Source organism: Alligator sinensis, unplaced genomic scaffold (genome assembly GCF_000455745.1).
Source record: "Alligator sinensis unplaced genomic scaffold, ASM45574v1 scaffold9_1, whole genome shotgun sequence".
NCBI lineage: Eukaryota > Metazoa > Chordata > Crocodylia > Alligatoridae > Alligator > Alligator sinensis.
The window spans coordinates 1,381,717-1,403,525 of record NW_005842304.1 but is presented as its reverse complement, the minus strand read 5'-3'; the positions used below and the strand labels follow the sequence as shown (position 1 = coordinate 1,403,525).

At 42.3% G+C, this 21,809-nt stretch overlaps 1 protein-coding gene across 1 annotated transcript in view; it reads right to left on the bottom strand.

The window, feature by feature from the left end:
- Positions 1 to 21,809, bottom strand: part of CPNE8 (copine 8) — a 185,958-nt gene that overhangs the window by 83,808 nt on the left and 80,341 nt on the right. The window contains exons 6-7 of the mRNA XM_025209700.1: positions 16,054 to 16,130; positions 1,666 to 1,729 (exon numbers count right to left, since the gene is read on the bottom strand). Coding sequence (XP_025065485.1) covers positions 1,666 to 1,729; positions 16,054 to 16,130 — 141 coding nt within the window. The remainder of the gene's footprint in view (positions 1 to 1,665; positions 1,730 to 16,053; positions 16,131 to 21,809) is intronic.

Genomic DNA, 21,809 nt, shown 5'->3' with positions numbered 1-21,809 from the left:
AATACTTTAGGCCTATCTGCATTTTAAAGGAGCTTGTCCTACAGAGAGACAAACAAGTTCTAGTAAGGCAGAAGCTTTGTGATTTCATTTTAAGGTCCATTTTGAATAACCAACTATTGGACTCTTTTAGCCCATTACAACTTTCAGATCTACAAAAAAACTAACAAGCTTTAGTTTCATTGTGCAGGATCAGGTTCTTCATCTGAGGGGAGATCCTAAACAGGCCATTAAAGTATGTCAGGCTGTCAGGTGGTCAAAATTTACTGCCAGAACATCACCTTAGCTAAACTAATGGAAATGTCATTATTCTTTAAATCAAGAAGCTAATTTAGTATTTCTGGAATGGTAGACCTGGCCTGGTTATTATTTCTTGCCTGGTTCCAGGACTACAACCCAGACCACTTCAAGTATGGTACATATACCAAGTCCTTCCTACAATAGATAAGGATGTCTCTGACTTGGCTGGAATATTATTCTTCTACCTGAGAGATTCAATCGACATTCAGACTGTGAAATTGAGGAACTGGAGATTTCCTGCCTTTACCAAATTTGGGATTAGCAGCAATAATCTGCTCTTTCAGCATATTCTCTTTCAGGGTCACATCAGTTGAGTAGCTAAACAGCTCAGTTCCCTTAAATGGGAGAACTTCCACTGTAACTTTGACCTACATAGGAAAACCTACCTCCTGCAATCATGATGATCAGCACATAGCCACTGGTGATACCATGGACCTGACACTCACATTGGCAGTGCAGGCTGTAGGACTGTGTTGATCACCACTTGCCCTTCTGAGATTATGGACATTGGGTCTTCCTTCTGTCCTGCATAATGGCACACACCAGGTTTTTAGATCTGACTACTTTAGTTTGTACTCCATATTTAGATAATTTGGCATCTACCCCTCTTTTGGAGTGATTCCTCTCTGATGAGCTAGAAACTAACATATTTTATAACTATCATTTTTCCTTATTTTTTTCCACAGAATAAAAATAGACAAATTTTGAATTAAGGTTAATTCGTCAAAAGATTTTTTTTTTATTTGCTGCTCTCCATGCAATTCCAAAGTACCATAACTTGTAAAGTTAAACCAATGGTGGCTAAGCATGCCACAAATTACCCAAATATGAGATTGCTCTACTTTGGTAATCACCTATCACAGTCACCCAATGCTGCTGACTGATGTCACAACCGGGACGTGGCAACATAACCTGACAGTGCCTATCTCTGTAGCTCTTATGTGGTCAAACCTCTGAGCCAGCAATGACCCCTGATCCATTGTGTAACAAACACACTGGCTGTCCATGCCACTTGTGGCCACAGGCTGGTCACCAGCGAGTTAAACAGTGCTAAAATTTCGGAAGTATGAGAACAACATGCAATTCACTGATTTATTTAGGGGAACTATAAAAGGTGCCTTAAAAGCAAGCCATGAATTTTTTGTGCTCCAAACTGCCCTTTGCTTTTTTCTTTTGGGTTAATATTGACACAAAAAATAAAAGACAAGAAAGCAATAAAAACTGAATTGTTTTATAATTTCCTATACTTAATTATGCTCCTATTTCTTTTGCCCTCTATACAGGGAAGTTCTTACAAAGTTGGTGTATGGATCAGGATGGCAGCAAAGAAACATTTGTTTTAAACAAACAATATATAAATTCACTTACCCTGCAACAGCCCAGTTCTTCTGCGGTCATGATGATGGTTCCACATTTCTTCCCTGGAATTCCTCTGCAACAAAAAATGATTATGCACTTTAGAAGAATTTCATATAATTTAGCAAAAGATGGATAATGGTAAAACAACCTTCTCAAGGCAGCAGCCAGAATTCCATGGCTAAAATGTTCAATGTCTTATCACAATGAAAGATCAACGAGGTAGGTAATTCATGACTAGAATTACACATAAAGCACTAGGTCAGGGGTTCCCAAAGTTTTTATGCCATGGCCTGGCAAACCGCAGCCTGGAAGTGGCCGTGGCGCAGCAAACTGCGGCCCAGCAGTCACAGCTGACCACAGACAGACTTTCCGGCCAGCAGACAGGTAAGGATACCCCCCAGGCCCACCCCCCTGGGTGGGGGAGATGGGCCAAACCCTACGCTGCCACGGGTCCTGGAGAAGGAGCCGCAACCTCTACGCCAGGCTCTATGGGGCCATGGTTTGCCGGTACATGGCCACTTCCAGTCCAGCAGCCAACCATGCTGCAGACTAGCACCTGGCCTGCTGCGGCCCAGCACTGGGCCGTGGTCCAGGGATTGAGAACCCCTGCATGAGGTCAAGATCCTCCAAGAGAAAAGACACTGCTAACTCAGGCTGAGCTTTCAAATGTGCCACAGCTGACTGGACTGCTAAACAATATCTTGATCTTACAGGGTTTCTCTTGCGATTTAAATTGTATAATGGGAATCTTGCAATAGAAAGGTTTAGTTTTTCTTCCATCGGCCCTGTGCAAGGACTGGAGTAAAAAAAAAAAAAAGTATAAGCTTCAAAGAAAGTGGAGAAGTATTTTGGCAATGATAGCAAATTTACTTATGCTCCTTTAATTAGTTTATAAACATTAGTTTAAACGTATAAATTAGGAAAGAAATAGCAAAAATCTTCTGATAGGATGGGATTGATCATTTCAATCATTCCACATCTTACCCTAAACAAAGAGAACCAGTGAAAAGTTACATTTCAGAATTCTGAAAAGCTCTACTGTTTTATCAGAAATTTGGACAAAACTTCAAAAACCGTCCAAAAGATGGTAACATTTTTAGAGAGCTCATGTACTCTGGAACATAGAGTTACATAACATTTCTACCATTATATTTTATACAATAGCTATAAAAGTAAAAATTACTTTTAATACACATAATCCATGAACTTAATGAGATAATACATTGTTTTACAGAATGTGAAAGTACACAACAGATTCCTGGCATAGATGAACAACAAAAAGATGTGTTGGACTATATCATTCTGTCTAATCCAGTCAGTGATACATTTATGCTAGAAAGCATGAGCCTGTACATCTCAAATAATGGGAAAACATACATGGCAGCAGCTGAATATTATTTTTACTTTCACCTACTTTTTTCTTTTGATCCAAAATTATCTAGCTTTGAATTTTCTAAGAATGCTCTGTGGTCTCTCTAAAAGATCAGGAAAACCATTGGTATCAATGGTTTGTGTAAAAAAATCAACAATGTGTAAAGAGGACTGCTATTTCCTTTCAAAAAGTTTTTAAGTATACCTGGGTTCAATTTAGCAGCACCCTACCACAATGTTTCCAACTAGGAAAATATATGCAGAGAAATGAACAGATATAAAAAAGGATATTAAAAACCAATTAAGAAGGCCCCAGAGTTATAAATAAGGCACCTGAAATTTGAATTCCTCCATGAACAAAACAAGTGGAGTATATTCTGTAAGTGATGAGTATGGGAAGATACAGCACAAGGTACCCGCTTCCTCTGAAGACATTGCTCCTAATCTCCTAAAAGCACAGGCACTGGAGCACTCAAGGAGAGAATGGCAAGTCTTTTCTCTAGGTTGCATATAGTTTCATAGTTGGTAGGGTCGGAAGGGACCTGAGCAGATCAAGTCCGACCTCCTGCCATGGCAGGAAAGAGTACTGGGGTCAAATGACCCCAACAAGGTGTTCATCCAGCCTCCTCTTAAAGACCCCCAGGGTAGGAGCCAGCACCACTTCTCTTGGAAGTTGGTTCCAGATCCTAGCCGCCCTGACAGTGAAGTAGCGCCTCCTGATGTCTAGCCTGAATCTACCCTCTGCCAGCTTGTGGCTGTTATTTCTTGTCACTCCTGGTAGTGCTCGGGGGAACAGGGACTCCCCCAATGCCTGCTGGTCCCCCCTGACTAGTTTGTAAATAGCCACTAGGTCCCCCCTCAGCCTTCTCTTTTGGAGGCTGAACAGGCTCAGGTCCCATAGCCTCTCCTCGTAGGGCCTGCCCTGCTGACTCCCGATCACGCGAGTGGCCCGCCTCTGGACCCTCTCCATATTGGCCACATCCTTCCTGAAGTGCAGTGCCCAGAACTGGACGCAGTACTCCAACTGCGGCCTGACCACTGTCGCATAGAGGGGGAGGATCACCTCCTTGGACCTGCTTGAGATGCATCTGTGGATGCATGACAAAGTACGGTTGGCCTTCCTGACCGCGTCCCCACACTGTCGGCCCATGTTCATTTTGGCATCAATAATGACTCCAAGATCCTTTTCTGCCTCTGTACTGACAAGAAGGGAGTTCCTGTGCCTGTAGGTATGCTGCTGGTTCTATATTTGGATCTCTAGTTCAAATGAGAAAATAGTGTGATGTGGTTTGTAAAGATAGCTGGGTTTAATAATTTTAGGAGTAATTATGTGTTCCCTACCAGTTATTCCCCCAAGATCATCAGTCTCAAATATTGAAATCCCTCTTCTGGAAGAAAAGATCTGGCCTGAATGGAGTCCAGGACAGTTCCAATAAGGCAATCCTTTCTGTGGATTGAAGTGAGGATTTTTTCTAGATGATTTAACAGTCAAAAAAGAGGGATGTAAGAAACTGCATATATGTTGCCAAGTTGAGGTCTGAGGTCAGCTGGCCTTTAGTAGCTATTCATGAAAATGCAGGCAAGCATATCTTGTATTCTGATGTGTGTAGCAACAATCATAAAGCATCATAAAGACTTACTGGCCTGGAAGAAACCAAAAATATGCTAAATTTACAGATTCTTGTCCTTCTGTATTTGCCATTTGAAAGCGAGCCTAAACTGAAAGCTGCCTATCAATCTCCCTGAATAAGGAAGGAATACTGCTCCCTAAAATGAACATACTGAAGTTTAATGTTCTTATTAACTTGTTGAGGATTTCACAGATGTGTTTTGGACTGTCAATTTTCTTTAGGATCAAGAAGTAGCAGAAGTACCATACTTTCCCTTGCAGTTCCAGTGGAACCGCCTCACTGCCTCCTTCTTCTAGAAGGACTCTTCTTTGAAACTGGTCAGTAAACTAGAAAGGAGGGATAGGAGGATGGGGTGACCTGATCAAAAACTGGATCATGTACGCATCATGGATGGTATCTAATACCCAGCTATTATAAGTAATTATACACCAAGCCCAGTAGAAGGAGCAGAGTTGAGACTGGCTATCAAGGGCAAGGGAACAAAGATTGGTACACATCACAGTATGGCTACAGTGAAGGTCATCAAACTTACTATCTGGAGATGTTGGCTGACAGCCACGAGGAAATGCAGTTGGGAATCTTTCTGGAGTGCTAAATCTATTTGCCAGTAGTCAAATGTGGGAGATCCTGACACTACCACCTCAGGTAGTACCATCTGCACTCCTTAATGCTGCGAGGCAGCAAAGCACTGGAAGCAAAATGGTTGGCAGAGGAATAATAAAAGGGGGATAACGCATGTCTGAAACTGAACATTCTGGAATCAAGCTATAATGGCTAAATCGCCTTTGGTAAAATAGTTAGAGTTAACTTTTTGGGTAGATGACGCAAGTACAAAATTATATGCATAGTTATCTATCAACAGTATCAAGGACACACACTCAAATAAAACCAGAACACCGGGTTGATTGGGTAAAGGGTTTTAGTGCACGTTCAGGATCATTAATTAAGATCATTCCATCTTAACTGCATGAAAAAATGCTTCCAAGGTTGTTACATTTTGGAGCATTGCAGAAGACAGTTATTTTAAACCTACTTAGCTACTGTCTCTTCTCAATGTACGCTTAAATTAAAGAGAGATCAAAAATTAAATCAAGAGACCATCAAAGTACTTTGTGATCACATGAGAAAATTCTCTTTGGAAAAAGGTCTCAGTATGGACTCTCTCCATACCTGATTTCAACTTTCAAACTTCTCTCCAAGCTTCACTTAATGACAGTTGCAAAGAGCATATTATGAAGTGGCCAAACAGAATCCAGGGCTTTCTGGCTTCTACTATAATGCACATAAATGGACATTATGTTGAAGTAATAATATAAACTAAACAACCCCTTCTGCCATGTCCTGGGTTTTCTAATCAGTTTGAACTCTGGGCAGTCTGACTGCAGCTATTCTTAAATCTACTTAATTCAATGAGAGATTAATAATATCAACATTCATAACATAATTCTAAATTAGGGGTCAAAGAACAGATGTAAAAAATACTTTCAAAAGTTTCCTGCATTTTGTACCTTTATAATCATGAAAAATAGCTGTGTTACATCTCCAATACTATGATCTTAAGTATCACAGAAAAGTAGGACTGGAAGGAATTTCATAAAGGTCATTTAGTACAGTCCTTGCTCAAGGCAGAAACATCCCTGACTAAAACCCCCCCAGCCAAATCTGTCTAGCCTGCTAATAAAAATTTCCAAGGATGGAGATTCCATAATTTCTTGACCACTCTCATAATTAAAACACTGCTCCTAATCTCCAACCTAAACTTCCTCTACTGCAATTTGAGGCCATAGCTCCTAGTCCTGTCCCCTACAACCGTCCAGAAAACCCCATCTTAATCCTCCATCAACCCTAGGTCTTTCAGATGTTCCTCATAACTATTACCTCCCAGGCAACTAATCATTTCTGTCACTCTGCATGGGACTCTTTCCAATCACCTGCTCTGGTTTGCAAGTAACATTCCTGTTAATACAACCCAGTATGCTGTTGGCTTTTTTTCCCCTTTCTCTTTTTATGCAACAAGAGCACACTGTTGACTCATATTCAGGTTATGACGCACTGTAACCCCCAAGTCTTTCTCTGAACTAGTGCAACCTAGCCAGTCATTCCCCAGTCTGTATTTGTGAATGTAATTATTCCATCCCAAGTGCATTTGTCCTTGTAGAATCTCATCTGATTGATCTCAGACCATCTTTCAGTCTATCCAGATCATTCTGGATCCTAGTGCTGCTCTCCACAATATCTGCAAATCCATCCAACTTGGTACCATCTGCAAATTTCTTAAGTGTGCACTCAATCCCATCATCCAAATTATTAATGAAGATATTGAACAATAATGGACCCAAAACAAGCCCCTGGGGGACCCCCACTTGATCCCTCCTCCCAACTAGGCATTGAGCCACTGATGACTACTTACTAAGCCTGATGATCCAACCACTTACGTATCCACCTTTCATCTACACCAGGGGTTTTCAACCAGGGGTATGCATACCCCTGGGGGTACTTGAGATAACCTCAGTGGGTACTCAGGAGCGGTCTGCAGTTCTTCAGATCTTTCTTCTTCCCCTTCTTAAAAGATGGGCACAATATTTGCCTTTCTTCAATCATCCTGTGCTTTCATTGCTCTAGATATTTTGTCTCCTTCCCTATTTCTAGCCAACTGCACTCATCATCTGGTAGCTGCCCCTGTTTGTGAAGACTGAAGTAAAGAAGGCATTAAACACACTTCAGCCTTCTCTGCCTCATATGTAACTAGACTGCTTTCTGCACTCCATAAGAGACCTGTTTTTTTTGGTTTTTCTCTTACTTTTGACATACTTGTAAAATCCCTTTTTATTGTCTTTTATTTCTCTTGTCAGTTGCAACTCAAATCATACCTTGGATTTCCTAATTTTTGCATGCCTGTGCAGCATTTCTATACTCTTCTCTAGTACTATAACTAGGGACCTACTCAATTTGCAATTTCACAGAAATCACGAAGTCAGGCATTATCCACAAAATCAGGAAATGTCCATGAAATTTGCAGAGAGTTGGCAGAGGAATAATAAAAGGGGGATAACGCATGTCTGAAACTGAACATTCTGGAATCAAGCTATAATGGCTAAATCGCCTTTGGTAAAATAGTTAGAGTTAACTTTTTGGGTAGATGACGCAAGTACAAAATTATATGCATAGTTATCTATCAACAGTATCAAGGACACACACTCAAATAAAACCAGAACACCGGGTTGATTGGGTAAAGGGTTTTAGTGCACGTTCAGGATCATTAATTAAGATCATTCCATCTTAACTGCATGAAAAAATGCTTCCAAGGTTGTTACATTTTGGAGCATTGCAGAAGACAGTTATTTTAAACCTACTTAGCTACTGTCTCTTCTCAATGTACGCTTAAATTAAAGAGAGATCAAAAATTAAATCAAGAGACCATCAAAGTACTTTGTGATCACATGAGAAAATTCTCTTTGGAAAAAGGTCTCAGTATGGACTCTCTCCATACCTGATTTCAACTTTCAAACTTCTCTCCAAGCTTCACTTAATGACAGTTGCAAAGAGCATATTATGAAGTGGCCAAACAGAATCCAGGGCTTTCTGGCTTCTACTATAATGCACATAAATGGACATTATGTTGAAGTAATAATATAAACTAAACAACCCCTTCTGCCATGTCCTGGGTTTTCTAATCAGTTTGAACTCTGGGCAGTCTGACTGCAGCTATTCTTAAATCTACTTAATTCAATGAGAGATTAATAATATCAACATTCATAACATAATTCTAAATTAGGGGTCAAAGAACAGATGTAAAAAATACTTTCAAAAGTTTCCTGCATTTTGTACCTTTATAATCATGAAAAATAGCTGTGTTACATCTCCAATACTATGATCTTAAGTATCACAGAAAAGTAGGACTGGAAGGAATTTCATAAAGGTCATTTAGTACAGTCCTTGCTCAAGGCAGAAACATCCCTGACTAAAACCCCCCCAGCCAAATCTGTCTAGCCTGCTAATAAAAATTTCCAAGGATGGAGATTCCATAATTTCTTGACCACTCTCATAATTAAAACACTGCTCCTAATCTCCAACCTAAACTTCCTCTACTGCAATTTGAGGCCATAGCTCCTAGTCCTGTCCCCTACAACCGTCCAGAAAACCCCATCTTAATCCTCCATCAACCCTAGGTCTTTCAGATGTTCCTCATAACTATTACCTCCCAGGCAACTAATCATTTCTGTCACTCTGCATGGGACTCTTTCCAATCACCTGCTCTGGTTTGCAAGTAACATTCCTGTTAATACAACCCAGTATGCTGTTGGCTTTTTTTCCCCTTTCTCTTTTTATGCAACAAGAGCACACTGTTGACTCATATTCAGGTTATGACGCACTGTAACCCCCAAGTCTTTCTCTGAACTAGTGCAACCTAGCCAGTCATTCCCCAGTCTGTATTTGTGAATGTAATTATTCCATCCCAAGTGCATTTGTCCTTGTAGAATCTCATCTGATTGATCTCAGACCATCTTTCAGTCTATCCAGATCATTCTGGATCCTAGTGCTGCTCTCCACAATATCTGCAAATCCATCCAACTTGGTACCATCTGCAAATTTCTTAAGTGTGCACTCAATCCCATCATCCAAATTATTAATGAAGATATTGAACAATAATGGACCCAAAACAAGCCCCTGGGGGACCCCCACTTGATCCCTCCTCCCAACTAGGCATTGAGCCACTGATGACTACTTACTAAGCCTGATGATCCAACCACTTACGTATCCACCTTTCATCTACACCAGGGGTTTTCAACCAGGGGTATGCATACCCCTGGGGGTACTTGAGATAACCTCAGTGGGTACTCAGGAGCGGTCTGCAGTTCTTCAGATCTTTCTTCTTCCCCTTCTTAAAAGATGGGCACAATATTTGCCTTTCTTCAATCATCCTGTGCTTTCATTGCTCTAGATATTTTGTCTCCTTCCCTATTTCTAGCCAACTGCACTCATCATCTGGTAGCTGCCCCTGTTTGTGAAGACTGAAGTAAAGAAGGCATTAAACACACTTCAGCCTTCTCTGCCTCATATGTAACTAGACTGCTTTCTGCACTCCATAAGAGACCTGTTTTTTTTGGTTTTTCTCTTACTTTTGACATACTTGTAAAATCCCTTTTTATTGTCTTTTATTTCTCTTGTCAGTTGCAACTCAAATCATACCTTGGATTTCCTAATTTTTGCATGCCTGTGCAGCATTTCTATACTCTTCTCTAGTACTATAACTAGGGACCTACTCAATTTGCAATTTCACAGAAATCACGAAGTCAGGCATTATCCACAAAATCAGGAAATGTCCATGAAATTTGCAGAGAAAAACCAAAAAACTCCTCAAACTTACTGAAAATATAATGCTAGCTCCTCAGTGGAAGGCAGTGGCGGCTGGGATGGGGGATGGGAAAGGGGAAGAGGAGCAGCCAAGATGGCAGCCAGCTCCACCCCTCACTAACTGGCTAATAGGGCTGCCTGTTGTATGGCCCTGCCCCCTCTGCCAATCAGCAGCAAGGGATGGGGATGCATGATGGACAGCCTTCTCAGCCAATCAGTGGTTAGGGGTAGGACCACCTGACAGGCAGCCCTCTCAATCAATCAGTGGTGAGAGGTGGGGCCACCAGGGCTTTTCAGCCAGAGGCGTGGGGAGACTGCACCACTACAAGCCTGAAAAAGTGGCGGCTAGCCTTGCGATCAGCCTGTAGAATTGGCCACCTGCCTCCTTGATTTTGGGAGGTCCCTAACTATGACCCACTTCCACTTTTTATAGGATTCCTTTTTTGAATTTCAATTGAGTTTTCAACTTAATTTTCTCTATTGCATTTTTCTCGGAGAATTCTATCCATAAGCTAGTTAATAGGCGTGTTTACACCATGTTGGACAATGCTAGGGAAACTGCTGTGAAATCACACCGCACCCATTTGCTTTTGCATATTGAAAAACGGTCATACTAATGTTTTTTGGCATATGCTCAGATCACAATCAGCCCCCTCAGACTCTCTGTCTTGTTCTTGCTCAGAAAAGCATTGCTGCATGCCAAAAAGTAGCTACATGACAATGGCTTAGGCTGCAGAATGCAGAGAGGGGCTGAGGAAATCAGAGCAGTGATCCTTGGCACTACCTTTGCCTTAAGACACCAAGCAGAACTGTGCCATTGTACCTATTCCAAAGCCACCAGAATCACAAAAAATACCTATTATGGGCTGGATCCTATCACCTCTCAAGTGTTAGGTGTTATAAATAAAATACATGTTGACAGGAATAAAAATAAAACAGAAAGCTGCTAAAAATGTATACCCATACAAACTCATTATGGTATCTGTGCAATTCAGTTGAAGACATCATTTAACCTCTAGAACCTTTTAAAATTGATATTAATGTGAATAGACCTGGCTTGTTTCTCAGTATTTCTGCAAGGCAGAAAGCAGCTGCAGAGATATGCCAACCTAACTGTGTACATACTAGCTCATGAAATGGTATTTATACAGCGCAAGGCATCACTGTGCAAGGATACCCACACTAGCTCTACAGCCAACAACAGCATAGCTGTGTTAGTGTGGTGGTGCTTCTCATCAGAGCTAATCTGTCAGGGTGCTCTGCCATATTAATGCAACGGTATCACTTCTGGTTCCAAACATGGCATGTGCAGAAAAAACTCAGGTACCTGTGCAAAGCACTCCTTGTAGCATCTGGATGTCTCCTTGGGGAGCGGGCTGACAGAAAAGCTAACTCTTATTTACAAATGAAATAGATTGGTATGAAAATCAGAGAGACCTAAAACCCTAAAATATCATTTTAAAAACTCGTTTTGGGGGATACAATTTTTTATTCTTAACTTTATGCTAACAACAACTATGTGTATTGAAAAAAACAACCTTCATAATCACAGTGATCTGGCATAAAAACAACTTACCAGTTACATTACCAGTTACCTGAATAATAGTAAAGCACGCTCTCCTAACTATTCCCCTCAGGTGACATCTTAAGTAAACATATTTTGCTTACCTTGGAATTTGAACTAGGGCTTTAAGGCCAACACTTGAGCAGGTTTTAATTAACTATAAGGTCTGTACTCCAATAAGCATCCTGCCAACAGCCTCCCAAGCTTTTGAAAATGTCCAAGTTATTAGCCATAGCACAACAACAGGTATTTAAATCATGGGTGGCACATGGTAAGGTAAGCAATGTGTAGGTAATACAGATAACAAAACATATAGAGACTAAGATTAAGGTCAGCACCTTGTATTGCACCTACACAAACAAATTAAAATATATTGTAGACTACCGCTCATGTGAAGTGTCTTTAACAACTAACCAAGCAAAGGAATTGGGTCATTATCTTCTGTTCCTGCTTAAAGTTTTCAAACATGGCTTACTACATAATAATATATACTAAAACCAAACTCGTATTGAATATGAACACTCTGAACTAAAATCTAAAAATACACTATTCAAGAGCAAAAAGAGCTTCTTGAAGAGCCTATTCGTTCTCTGGTTTTTAATACATTATACTAATTGTTTGACAGCTGGCCTTCCATTTTAAAGGAGGGAGAATGCCTTTTGTGGGGTTGCTATTGTCCAAATTCTCACAGGAATCAGCAGAGTACTATAGTTTGGTCTTTTCTGCCTTGTCTCCATGTTGCATTAGTAAAATTGGGCAGAGAAATTTTGAATTGTGAGTGATCTGTCCTCAAAGAGGTTGTCTACTCTCCCTATATGGACCCCTTTTGGGGCTCTCAAAGATGGCAATGGTCATCTTTGCCCCAGAATACTACTGCAAAGTCGGATAAAACCTTGTAAGAAACCAAGATGTAGTTTCCTCAGTTTCCAGTGACTGGTTACATCTACACTGCTCTCAAAAAGGTGTAACTATAGTTCACATAGACATACCCAACTTAGCTTTAAACTGCCTATGTTTGAGTACCAATAGCAAAGTGGAGCTGTTCCAGCATAGAACTCCACATGGCCAAATTGCTTGAATTTTTACTCTGTCTCATATACTGAGTAACATGCTAACTAGGTTACACTATTATCAATGCCTGAGATAAACTTGTTTAAAGCTCACTCCGATATACCTAACAGTCATGCCTTGTTTGTAGTATTGACATTCTCTAAGAGGTCTGGCTCCACCCCAAAACTGCAAGTAGATTAAAAGTAGCCACAGGACCTGATTCAGGGACTTCATTACATAGAAGTAATATAGCTAAGCTACTGTTTTGTCTGCTTCTGTCTGTGTTGTAGAACACAACTTCTGTTAGAAGTTTCCCCTCACACCACTCCTACTGAAGTATATATAACTCTCATCTTCCCCCATCAATCTGTACAAAAATGTATTTAAAGAGAAATTAATATTTTGAAACAAATTATATAACCAAAATCCACCACTAGCTTCAACAAAGCTTCCTTCTAGCTCTGACAAAGATCTAGTTCAATGTTGTCAAAAATATAGCCCGTTGGAGCCTTATTATCCAGCCCCCAGTGCTGCCTGTGGGTTTTGAGTGGACCCACAGACAGCATGCAGAGTCCACCAGATGGACCCACAAGTGGCATGGGATGCATGCTCCGGTTGCTTTGGAATGCACTGCATGCAGCACCTACTCCAGTGCATGTCCCAGAGCAGCCCGATCAGGCACTGTGTGAAGTATACTGGAGTGAGCACTGTGCAGTGCAATCCCAAGTCAGCCACCCCAGGGCACCCACCACCCACTCCAGGGCACATGCTGGATCTGGCATGGAGCGGATATATACTGTAGCCGATGAGCCAGGAACAGCATGGATCTAGCATGGCCAGTGGACGCCGTGTTCAGTCCAGGACCAGGCCACACGTGGTGCCCAGTCCATCCACGCCAAGGCCATGCTGTATGTAGTGCCTGCTCAGGTCATTCTGGGACACACACTGGATCTGGCATGCAGGGCTAGTGTGGGCCTGATCCAGCCAGCTAACTGGGCCCGTACCATTCATTCAGCCTGCAGGGACAGGTGAGTTAGACACTCCTGCTCTAGTTGATCAATTTTACAAGATGCTGAATTTCTAGATGCCCATTTACTTCTTACAAAACAGATTTATTTTGGGAGATGCTTTAGATTGAATAAAACCATTGCTACTGACCAAAAATGTCCTCTCTGTTTTCACCAGTCCATATAACTCATAATATACTTTTATTAAAATAAGCTAAATAAAAATGTGGAGCTAGTATGACAACATGGTTATTAACTGAAAGGATTATTTACTTGTAAAAATTGGAAAGGTATCCTGCTGAGCTAAGTGCCATAAAGTTAGAGAAGGGGGTCAACTCATCTTCTAAAGGAAACAAGCAATGGAACCATTATGCAACAAGTAAGTTTCACTGGAAAGATTTATATACAATATCTTGAGTTCTGGAGAAAACACATTCAAAATTTGAGGTTGAGGAGTTCTCTGTTCATCTAATGTTGCTTGTATGGAATCTTTAGTAAGCATCTGTTAAACCTAGTAGTTTCTTAGGCCGTGTGTAGACAAAACGAGGGGCGTGTATGCACGACACTTTAAAGCGGGCTAAATGCTTTTGCACCGTTTTAATGGTGTCAGTGTTTGCACGCCTTAGCAACATACTTCATATCAATTCCAGCCGCTGTAGGAAATTTGGCGGCGTAATGCACCTTAAATGACTTGAGGTGCAAACTAAAACTCTAAGGAGGAGTTTTGGTTTGCTATGCCTACAGCCACAGAGTGAAGCACCGGGCTCTGTGCAGCTCTGCGGCTCTGCAGAAGGCCCTGCAGGAAGCCTGAAAGCAGCCCAGGAAGGCAGGCTCCATCCAAGAAATGGCGGGCCTGATTCCCTCCCCCGCACCCGAGCCTGCCTGCCTGAGCTGCATGGGACCCTGATGCATCCCTCCATGGCTGCAGTGCCCCCCAGGACCACCCAAGCTGGGTGCCTGAGGGCGGGTACCGCCTGGGGGGCTGCCGCGGAGGGAAACACCAGCCCTCTACACAGCCCAGGGACCGCTCTGCCCACTGGCAGCTCGTCCTCCCCTCTTTGCCACCAGAGAGGCGAGGTGTGTGCACGACACAGGGTTTTAATTGGACTTAAATTGAAGCGGTGCTTTTAAAAACCCACCACTTCAAATTTAGGGCCCCCGTTTCATCTACACATGCCCTTAGATGAGCTTCGTGACTACTGTTCCTCTCACTGACATTTACTCAAATTCATAAACACCACAACCTTTATTTTATTTATACATAGCACATAAAGATCACCATACTTAGCCAAAGACAACTTTTAAACACTGCAGAATATAACAACAATTTTCCTTGGAAGATATTGAAAAGTAAATACAAACTGACACCAGCGACATGTATATACCCCATCTGCATTTCAAACCATGGCTGAATTTTAGGCATAGCCAGGCTGTAACTGGAGGTAACAAGAAGGACAAAATAGAACACACTTTAGCATTCTCGGAGAAAGATAAGATCTAGATGTATTGTTTCCACAGGGAAACAAACTAATCTACTTCATTATGAAACCCACAAATACAAATGCAGAGGTTGACTAGAGTACAAAATCCTACAATCACCTGAGTCAAATAGTGGTGCTAAATTACAGACAGAACTAGAAAGCTACCTATTTATCTTACCAACAAGGTTAAGACCATAATAAAAATGTTCTGCTCTTTCCCAAACCTACACTGACAGTGATGAGAAAAAAGGTTATAGTCCTGAAGAGTGAACACAATGTTGCTGTAATAGGGGACCCATTACCCCTATTATAAAGGGGTCACATACCTTTAAGGACACAGACAGAGCACAGGAACCATGCTTCCTCCTGGGCATATATAAAAGGCCTTGCCAAAAGGCTAGGCAGCTGGAGAGGAGGCAGCTGAGACCGAAGTTATGCATTATGGTGGTATGAGGCCTACTACTGTTAATGCCCTGGGATATGGGAAAGCACTAGCAAGAAATGCTGCTCAACCAAATTAAGGGCTCGTAACAACTTAAATGGGACATGGCAGGTGAGAACGGTCCTCTCCAGGCAGTTGAGAAAGTGAGCTGTGCTAATCTCAGCACGGCGCAATAGTGTACTTAAGGGCCACAGCCTGAGGGTTGTCACAGTTGCTAAGAACACACTCAAAACCCTCCCCCAAAAAACAAAAACCAACACAAAAAACCACAGTTGGAAGAAAAAAAAAGGAGGCTAAGATTTCTTTAACTAAATCAATCTATTTTATAACTACCTGAAATATCAAATAAAATTATAAAAACCTATAAAGAAATAATTATTTGGCATGTCAATTAAATTTTTGCCAAGAAGTCAGCAAGACACCTCAATACTTTAAAAGAAGTGACCTCATCTCATGAAGCAGCAAGTATTTATCCAAGACAAAATAATATACTTACGCTATTGACTTTTCCAATCTGCTTCCCTGTGATCCAACTATCTCTCCAAGAGTGCAGAATACTTGTCCCAAAAAATCCTGCAAAGCAATATACGACAAAGTTGTAAAACTTCAGTATCTCTCTCATGAAAACGATTTTGCTCTCTTGTTATGCTGGACTTCACAGAATATATTTAACCTCTGTTTTCTGCTAATGACCTACATAATATGCCCATACATGCTGCTGAACATTAGCATAACTGAGGGGGAAGATAACTGCCCCCCCCCTTTTTTTTTTTTTTGGAGAGGGGAAGGAGGGGAGGGAATCCATTACCATTAGAATCCCATTTACTAAACTGGGGCATAATGTAGAAAATTCTACAATGACTTGGATTCTGTACAACCTCTCAGGAGTCAACGCAAATGGAAAACAAAAAAACCAACAAACAAGCAATGATGTAGGATATGCATTATTTAAAAAATTGGGACTTAAACTCCTGGAAAGCATTCCTTCAAATGATGGATATGTTGGAATAAGTGATGGACATGAGAGCAAATAAAGTCTGCAAGTGATCCACAGAAAGCAGAACAATGAGCAGGCTCTGTTCCCTAGATGCTGCTACTCAGTTACTTAATACAGTGAAAGAGTTTTTCTTCATTCTGCCTTTCAAAAACCTTGGGTGCATCTGCATGTGAAATGAATGTGACGCAATAAACTCTAGAGCAGTTTGAGCTGGAGTTAACTGCTCCAGAATGCAGCATCTACATGTATGACCAAGACAGCAGCAGTTTGAGCTGGGGTGAAGCAGGCATGGGCTGTTAGCAGGCTCATGGGGTCAGCCCCAGACTCTGGGTGGCGGTGTTGGGAAGTAGAGGGGCTGGCTGGCACACGAGATGGCTAAAGTGTGGAGCTGTGCTAGATAATTTCAGCCAAAGCTCTGTCCAGCTGGGTCTTAAAAACATCCAAGGATGGAGATTGCACCACCTCTCTGGGTAACTTGTTCCAGTGTTCAACTACCCTCCTAGTGAGAAAATTCTTCCTAATATCTAACCTAAACTTCCCTTGCTGCAACTTGAGACCATTGCTCCTTGTTCTGTTATCTGCACGAATTATCTAGTTGGGGATGGGGTCCTTTGCACAGCCATGGCCAATGGCATAGATTATGCAGCATATATTTCCCAAAATAATATCCAACAGAAGAAGAGAGATACCACACCTGTTATGTTACAAAATGATAAATTAAGACCTATATCACCATAATTCACTCAAAAAATAAATAATGTAGACAGAAAACAACAGATGGATGCTGTTCTCATCAATGGGATAAGAATTAGACATTGATGAAACTACTGAGGAATACAACAAATACATACCCAAGTAAATAGTAATTAAAAGCAATATTTAAAATGCTTTAAAAAAATCTTAAGAACACTGATGTATAGGAATAACAATTTTTATATCTTTTAATGATGCAAAAGACATACAAAGGTAAATAGTCCCTAAAATATCCATGCATAACAAACACATAACTAAACAGAAATAATAGCCTGATCTTAAAAAGCTGTTAAACTTTCAGAAATCACTTTAATGAATTTCCAGTTCATTTCAAGGGGAACTGCACATGCCTGACAACTCTCATGATTATTCCATAAACAATATCCTGCAAAATATCTAAAGTTAATGTAGCAATATGTAACAATATTTTTTTCAAAAACTAGACACATACTACAAAAAACATTCACATATAGACGATTTCTCTAGAAACAAACACGAGGTACTCTCCATAGAGAGGGCAAATTGGGTTCTGTGGGCAATGAACCAGAAAGCTCCATGGGCTTTTAAGGTTGTCACCACATTTTGCCATCAATGGCAACTGGTTTTTGCTTGGGTGCCAATGAAAAATCAGACGGGTGCCTAAACAAGAATTATGGAGCCTAACTTTAAGCTAACACCTAGTTATTCAACATGCACAATATAGATTGTGTCACTATAGGAGTGGCAGTCGGTACCAGCCTTCCTCATGCTGTAGGTATCTTTTTACCAAGAGCCCTAGTATCCACATTTGCTATAAAGAGCTTTGGATATTGGTACCATTAGTAAGTACTGTGCTCCCCTACTCCAGCTGGGCCACAGGATCTTCTTAACATAAGATGCAAAGAGTGATCTAGTCTTCTTTCTATGAACAAAGACTGAGGAAGAGATCTACCTCTAAGCTTTGTGAGATGACTGACACTCTTTGCCCTCAACAATTTCCTTTACCAAAATCCTATGAAGAGGTTGGACCAGACAGCTGTGGAGAGCAAGCTAGAAAGACCATTCTTTGTCCTTGTAAAACTATGTTTAGGGGGTTCAAATGAGTTCATTTCCAAGGTTGACCACCTGAAGCAAAGACAGAGGACATGGACAGGGTTTCATACAAATTTCTAGCACTAGAAAAATAGTTTGGGAGCTGGAGATACACAGACGAGCTCTCCAACCAAGAGACACGACAATGCCCATCCTTAGGAAGGACAGCCCATTGATTGATAGTCTACCCTTTCCAACAGGGGGGCAAGCTGTCAAGAAGCAGTTGGCAACAGCAACTTCCATAAATTGTGTTCAATTTTAGGCCCCCCACTACAGAAAGGATGTGGACAAACTGAAGAGAGTCCAGGGGAGGACAACAAAAATGAGGAGGGGCTGAGGAAACTAGGCTTATTTAGCCTAGAGAAGAGGAGACTGAGAGGGGATTTAGCAGCAGTCTTCAACGATCTGAAGGGAGGTTCGAAAGAGGATGGAGCTACACTGTTGTCACTGGTGGCAGATAACAGAACAAGGAGCAACAGTCTCAAGTTACAGCAAGGGAAGTTTAGGTTAGATATTAGGAAGAATTTTCTCACTAGGAGAGTAGTAAAACACTGGAACAGGTTACCCAGAGAGGTGGTGCGAGCTCCATCCTTGGGGGTTTTAAGACCCGGCTAGACAAAGCTTTGGCTGGGATGATCTAGTCAGGGATGCTCCAGCTTTGAGCAGGGGGTTGGACTAGATGACCTCCTGAGGTCCCTCCCAACCCTCATTTGCTATGAAATGAAAAAGAATGAATGAGAAGAGCCTGCCAGGGTTAAAAACAGAAGGCATTAGGAGAAGCTCCGTTTGAAGGAGCCTCTTAGGGAGAATGAAAGAGCTGTGGTGCAGCTCAGAGCCAGGAACAGGACCAGAGGGGATCCTACAAAGCTGCTGCAGTGCTGGGTACTGCTTTTTTTCCAAAGCCAGAGAGAACCGTAAACAGGCTTCGGTGTCAGAGGAATTCAAGCCGCTGGGGTGGAGGGTGGGAGCTGATGGCCAGCAGATCTTATCTGCCCGCGCTGCACCAGCAGCAGGAGCTGGTGCCAGGCTGCCCTACCTTGTGGCCATGGTAGAAGGTGATCTCCTCCATGTTGGCCAGGATGTGGTTAGATATTAGGAAGAATTTTCTCACTAGGAGGGTAGTAAAACACTGGAACAGGTTACCCAGAGAGGTGGTGCAATCTCCATCCTTGGATGTTTTTAAGACCCAGCTGGACAGGGCCTTGGCTGAGATTATCTAGCTGGAGATGGGGTCCTGCTTTGAGCAGTGGGTTGGACTAGATGACTTCCTGAGGTCTCTTCCAACCCTAATTTTCTAGGATTCTAGATAGGCAAGGAAGGGTTCCAGCCCTGGGGAAAATATTCCCTACCACTGTTCCCTGATTGACAAACAGGACCTGGGGAGGTGGATTCTCATTGCTGGAAAAGAGCTCTGCCCCTTCCTCTGCTCTGCATCAACCCAGAGGAGTGCACAGGATGGCATTGGGGGCAGATTTGTCAGGGCTGGAGAGAGTTCCAGATGTGGGAGAATTCCCCTCCTTCCACAAATCAGCAGGGTCCTCACAGGGCTCTCTCAGCCCTGGGCAGGTAGGTTGTCAGGGAACCAGTGGTCTTTTTTCCTTCTTTTTCCTAGATTGGAGGGAGGGAGAGCAGAGGACTGTGGGATACCAAGGGTCCTCAATACCCAAGAGAAGTATACAGCTGTGTGTTCAAGTTACTGCAGGAATTGAGACATCTTCCTCATGGGAAGATGTATAACTTTCTTGCGGAAGACCCAGTTTCTTTCTGCAAGAAAGCCCTTGAATAGCCAAATACTTTCTTTTTGTGGTGGAAGAGAGGCTCTTGTCTCAGCACAAATGTAATGCTAGGGCTAGTCCACGGCCATAGGTTAAGTCTCTCTTCCTACATTTCAATGTCCTCATGGAAAAAAAAATTATACTTATCTCTTTCACATACTCAGGCAAAAGGACAACACTCTAACCATATCCAAGGTATTCAGTTTTGCTTCATCTGCTAAAGAGTGCAATTTCAGAAAGAAAGACTGAAAAGCATGCGGGCTGTCTAATAAAGTCCAGAACAACTTTGGTCAGGCCGCAGTTGGAGTACTGCATCCAGTACTGGGCACCACACTTCAAAAGGGATGCGGCCAGCCTGGAGAGGGTGCAGAGGAGGGCCACTCACTTGGTGAGAGGGCAGCAGGACAGGCCCTACAAGGAGAAACTGAAGGACCTGAACCTGTTCAGCCTCAGCAACAGGAGGCTGAGGGGGGACCTGGTGGCTGCCTACAAACTCATCAGGGGAGATCAACAGCAAATAGGTAGAGCCTTTTTCTCCCCAGCACCACCTGGGGTGACAAGGAACAATGGTCATAAGCTGATGGAGAATAGGTTTAGGTTAGAGATCAGAAGGCAATATTTTACAGTTAGGGTGGCCAAAATCTGGAACCAACTTCCCAGGGAAGTGGTCCTCGCCCCTACCTTGGGCAAATTCAAGAGGAGGTTGGATGATCACCTGTCTGGGTTCTTGTGAACCCAGCATTCATTCCTGCCTGTGGCAGGGGGTCAGGCTAGATCAGGTCCCTCCTGGCCCTAGCTACTATGAAACTTTAGGCAAAACCTAGAGTGGGGCCTCGGATACCACTTATCCTTGGGGAAGATATCAGTGATCTTCGACAAGGATAAGTGGAACATGGTGCTTATCTGGATAAGTTCGCAGATAACACCAAATTATGGGGAAGCACAGTCTCGCTGGAGGATAGGCTGGGGAATCAGGATGACCTAAACAGACTCACAAGGTGGGTAGATCAAAACCTAATGACATAAGAGAAATGCAAGGTGCTCCACCTCAGGAGAAAAAACCCACATCATACTTATAGATAGGTTCAGCGGTGCTTCACTAGCACCAAGACCAAGAGACTTGGGGGTCACGATTGACAACAAGATGAATATAAGCCACCAATGCAATGCTGCAGCCAGCAAAGCAAATAAAACTCTTGGCTTGCATCTACCAATGCATCTCAAGCAAAACCCAAGAAGTCATCCTCCCGCTTTACTCAGCCTTGGTGAAGCTGTAGTTGGAGTACTGCATCCAATTCTGGGCTCCACACTTTATATAGGATGTGGAGAAGCTTGAGAGAGTCCAGAGGAGAGCCATGCACATGATCAGAGGTCAAGAGAAGCCTTATGAGGAGAGGCATGGGACTCTTCAGCCTGGAGAAGCAAAGGCTCAGGGTGACTTGGTGGCAGCCTAGGCATATAAGGGGTGTGCATCAGGAACTGGGAGAACATCTGTTCACCAGGGCACCCCAAGGGAAAACAAGGTGCAATGGTCACAAACTGCTGGAAAACTGTTTTAGGGTCGACATAAGGAAAAACTTCTTTACCGTCCAAGTCTCCATAGTCTGGAATAGACTCCCCCCAGAAATGCTGCAAACACCTACTTTGGACATGTTC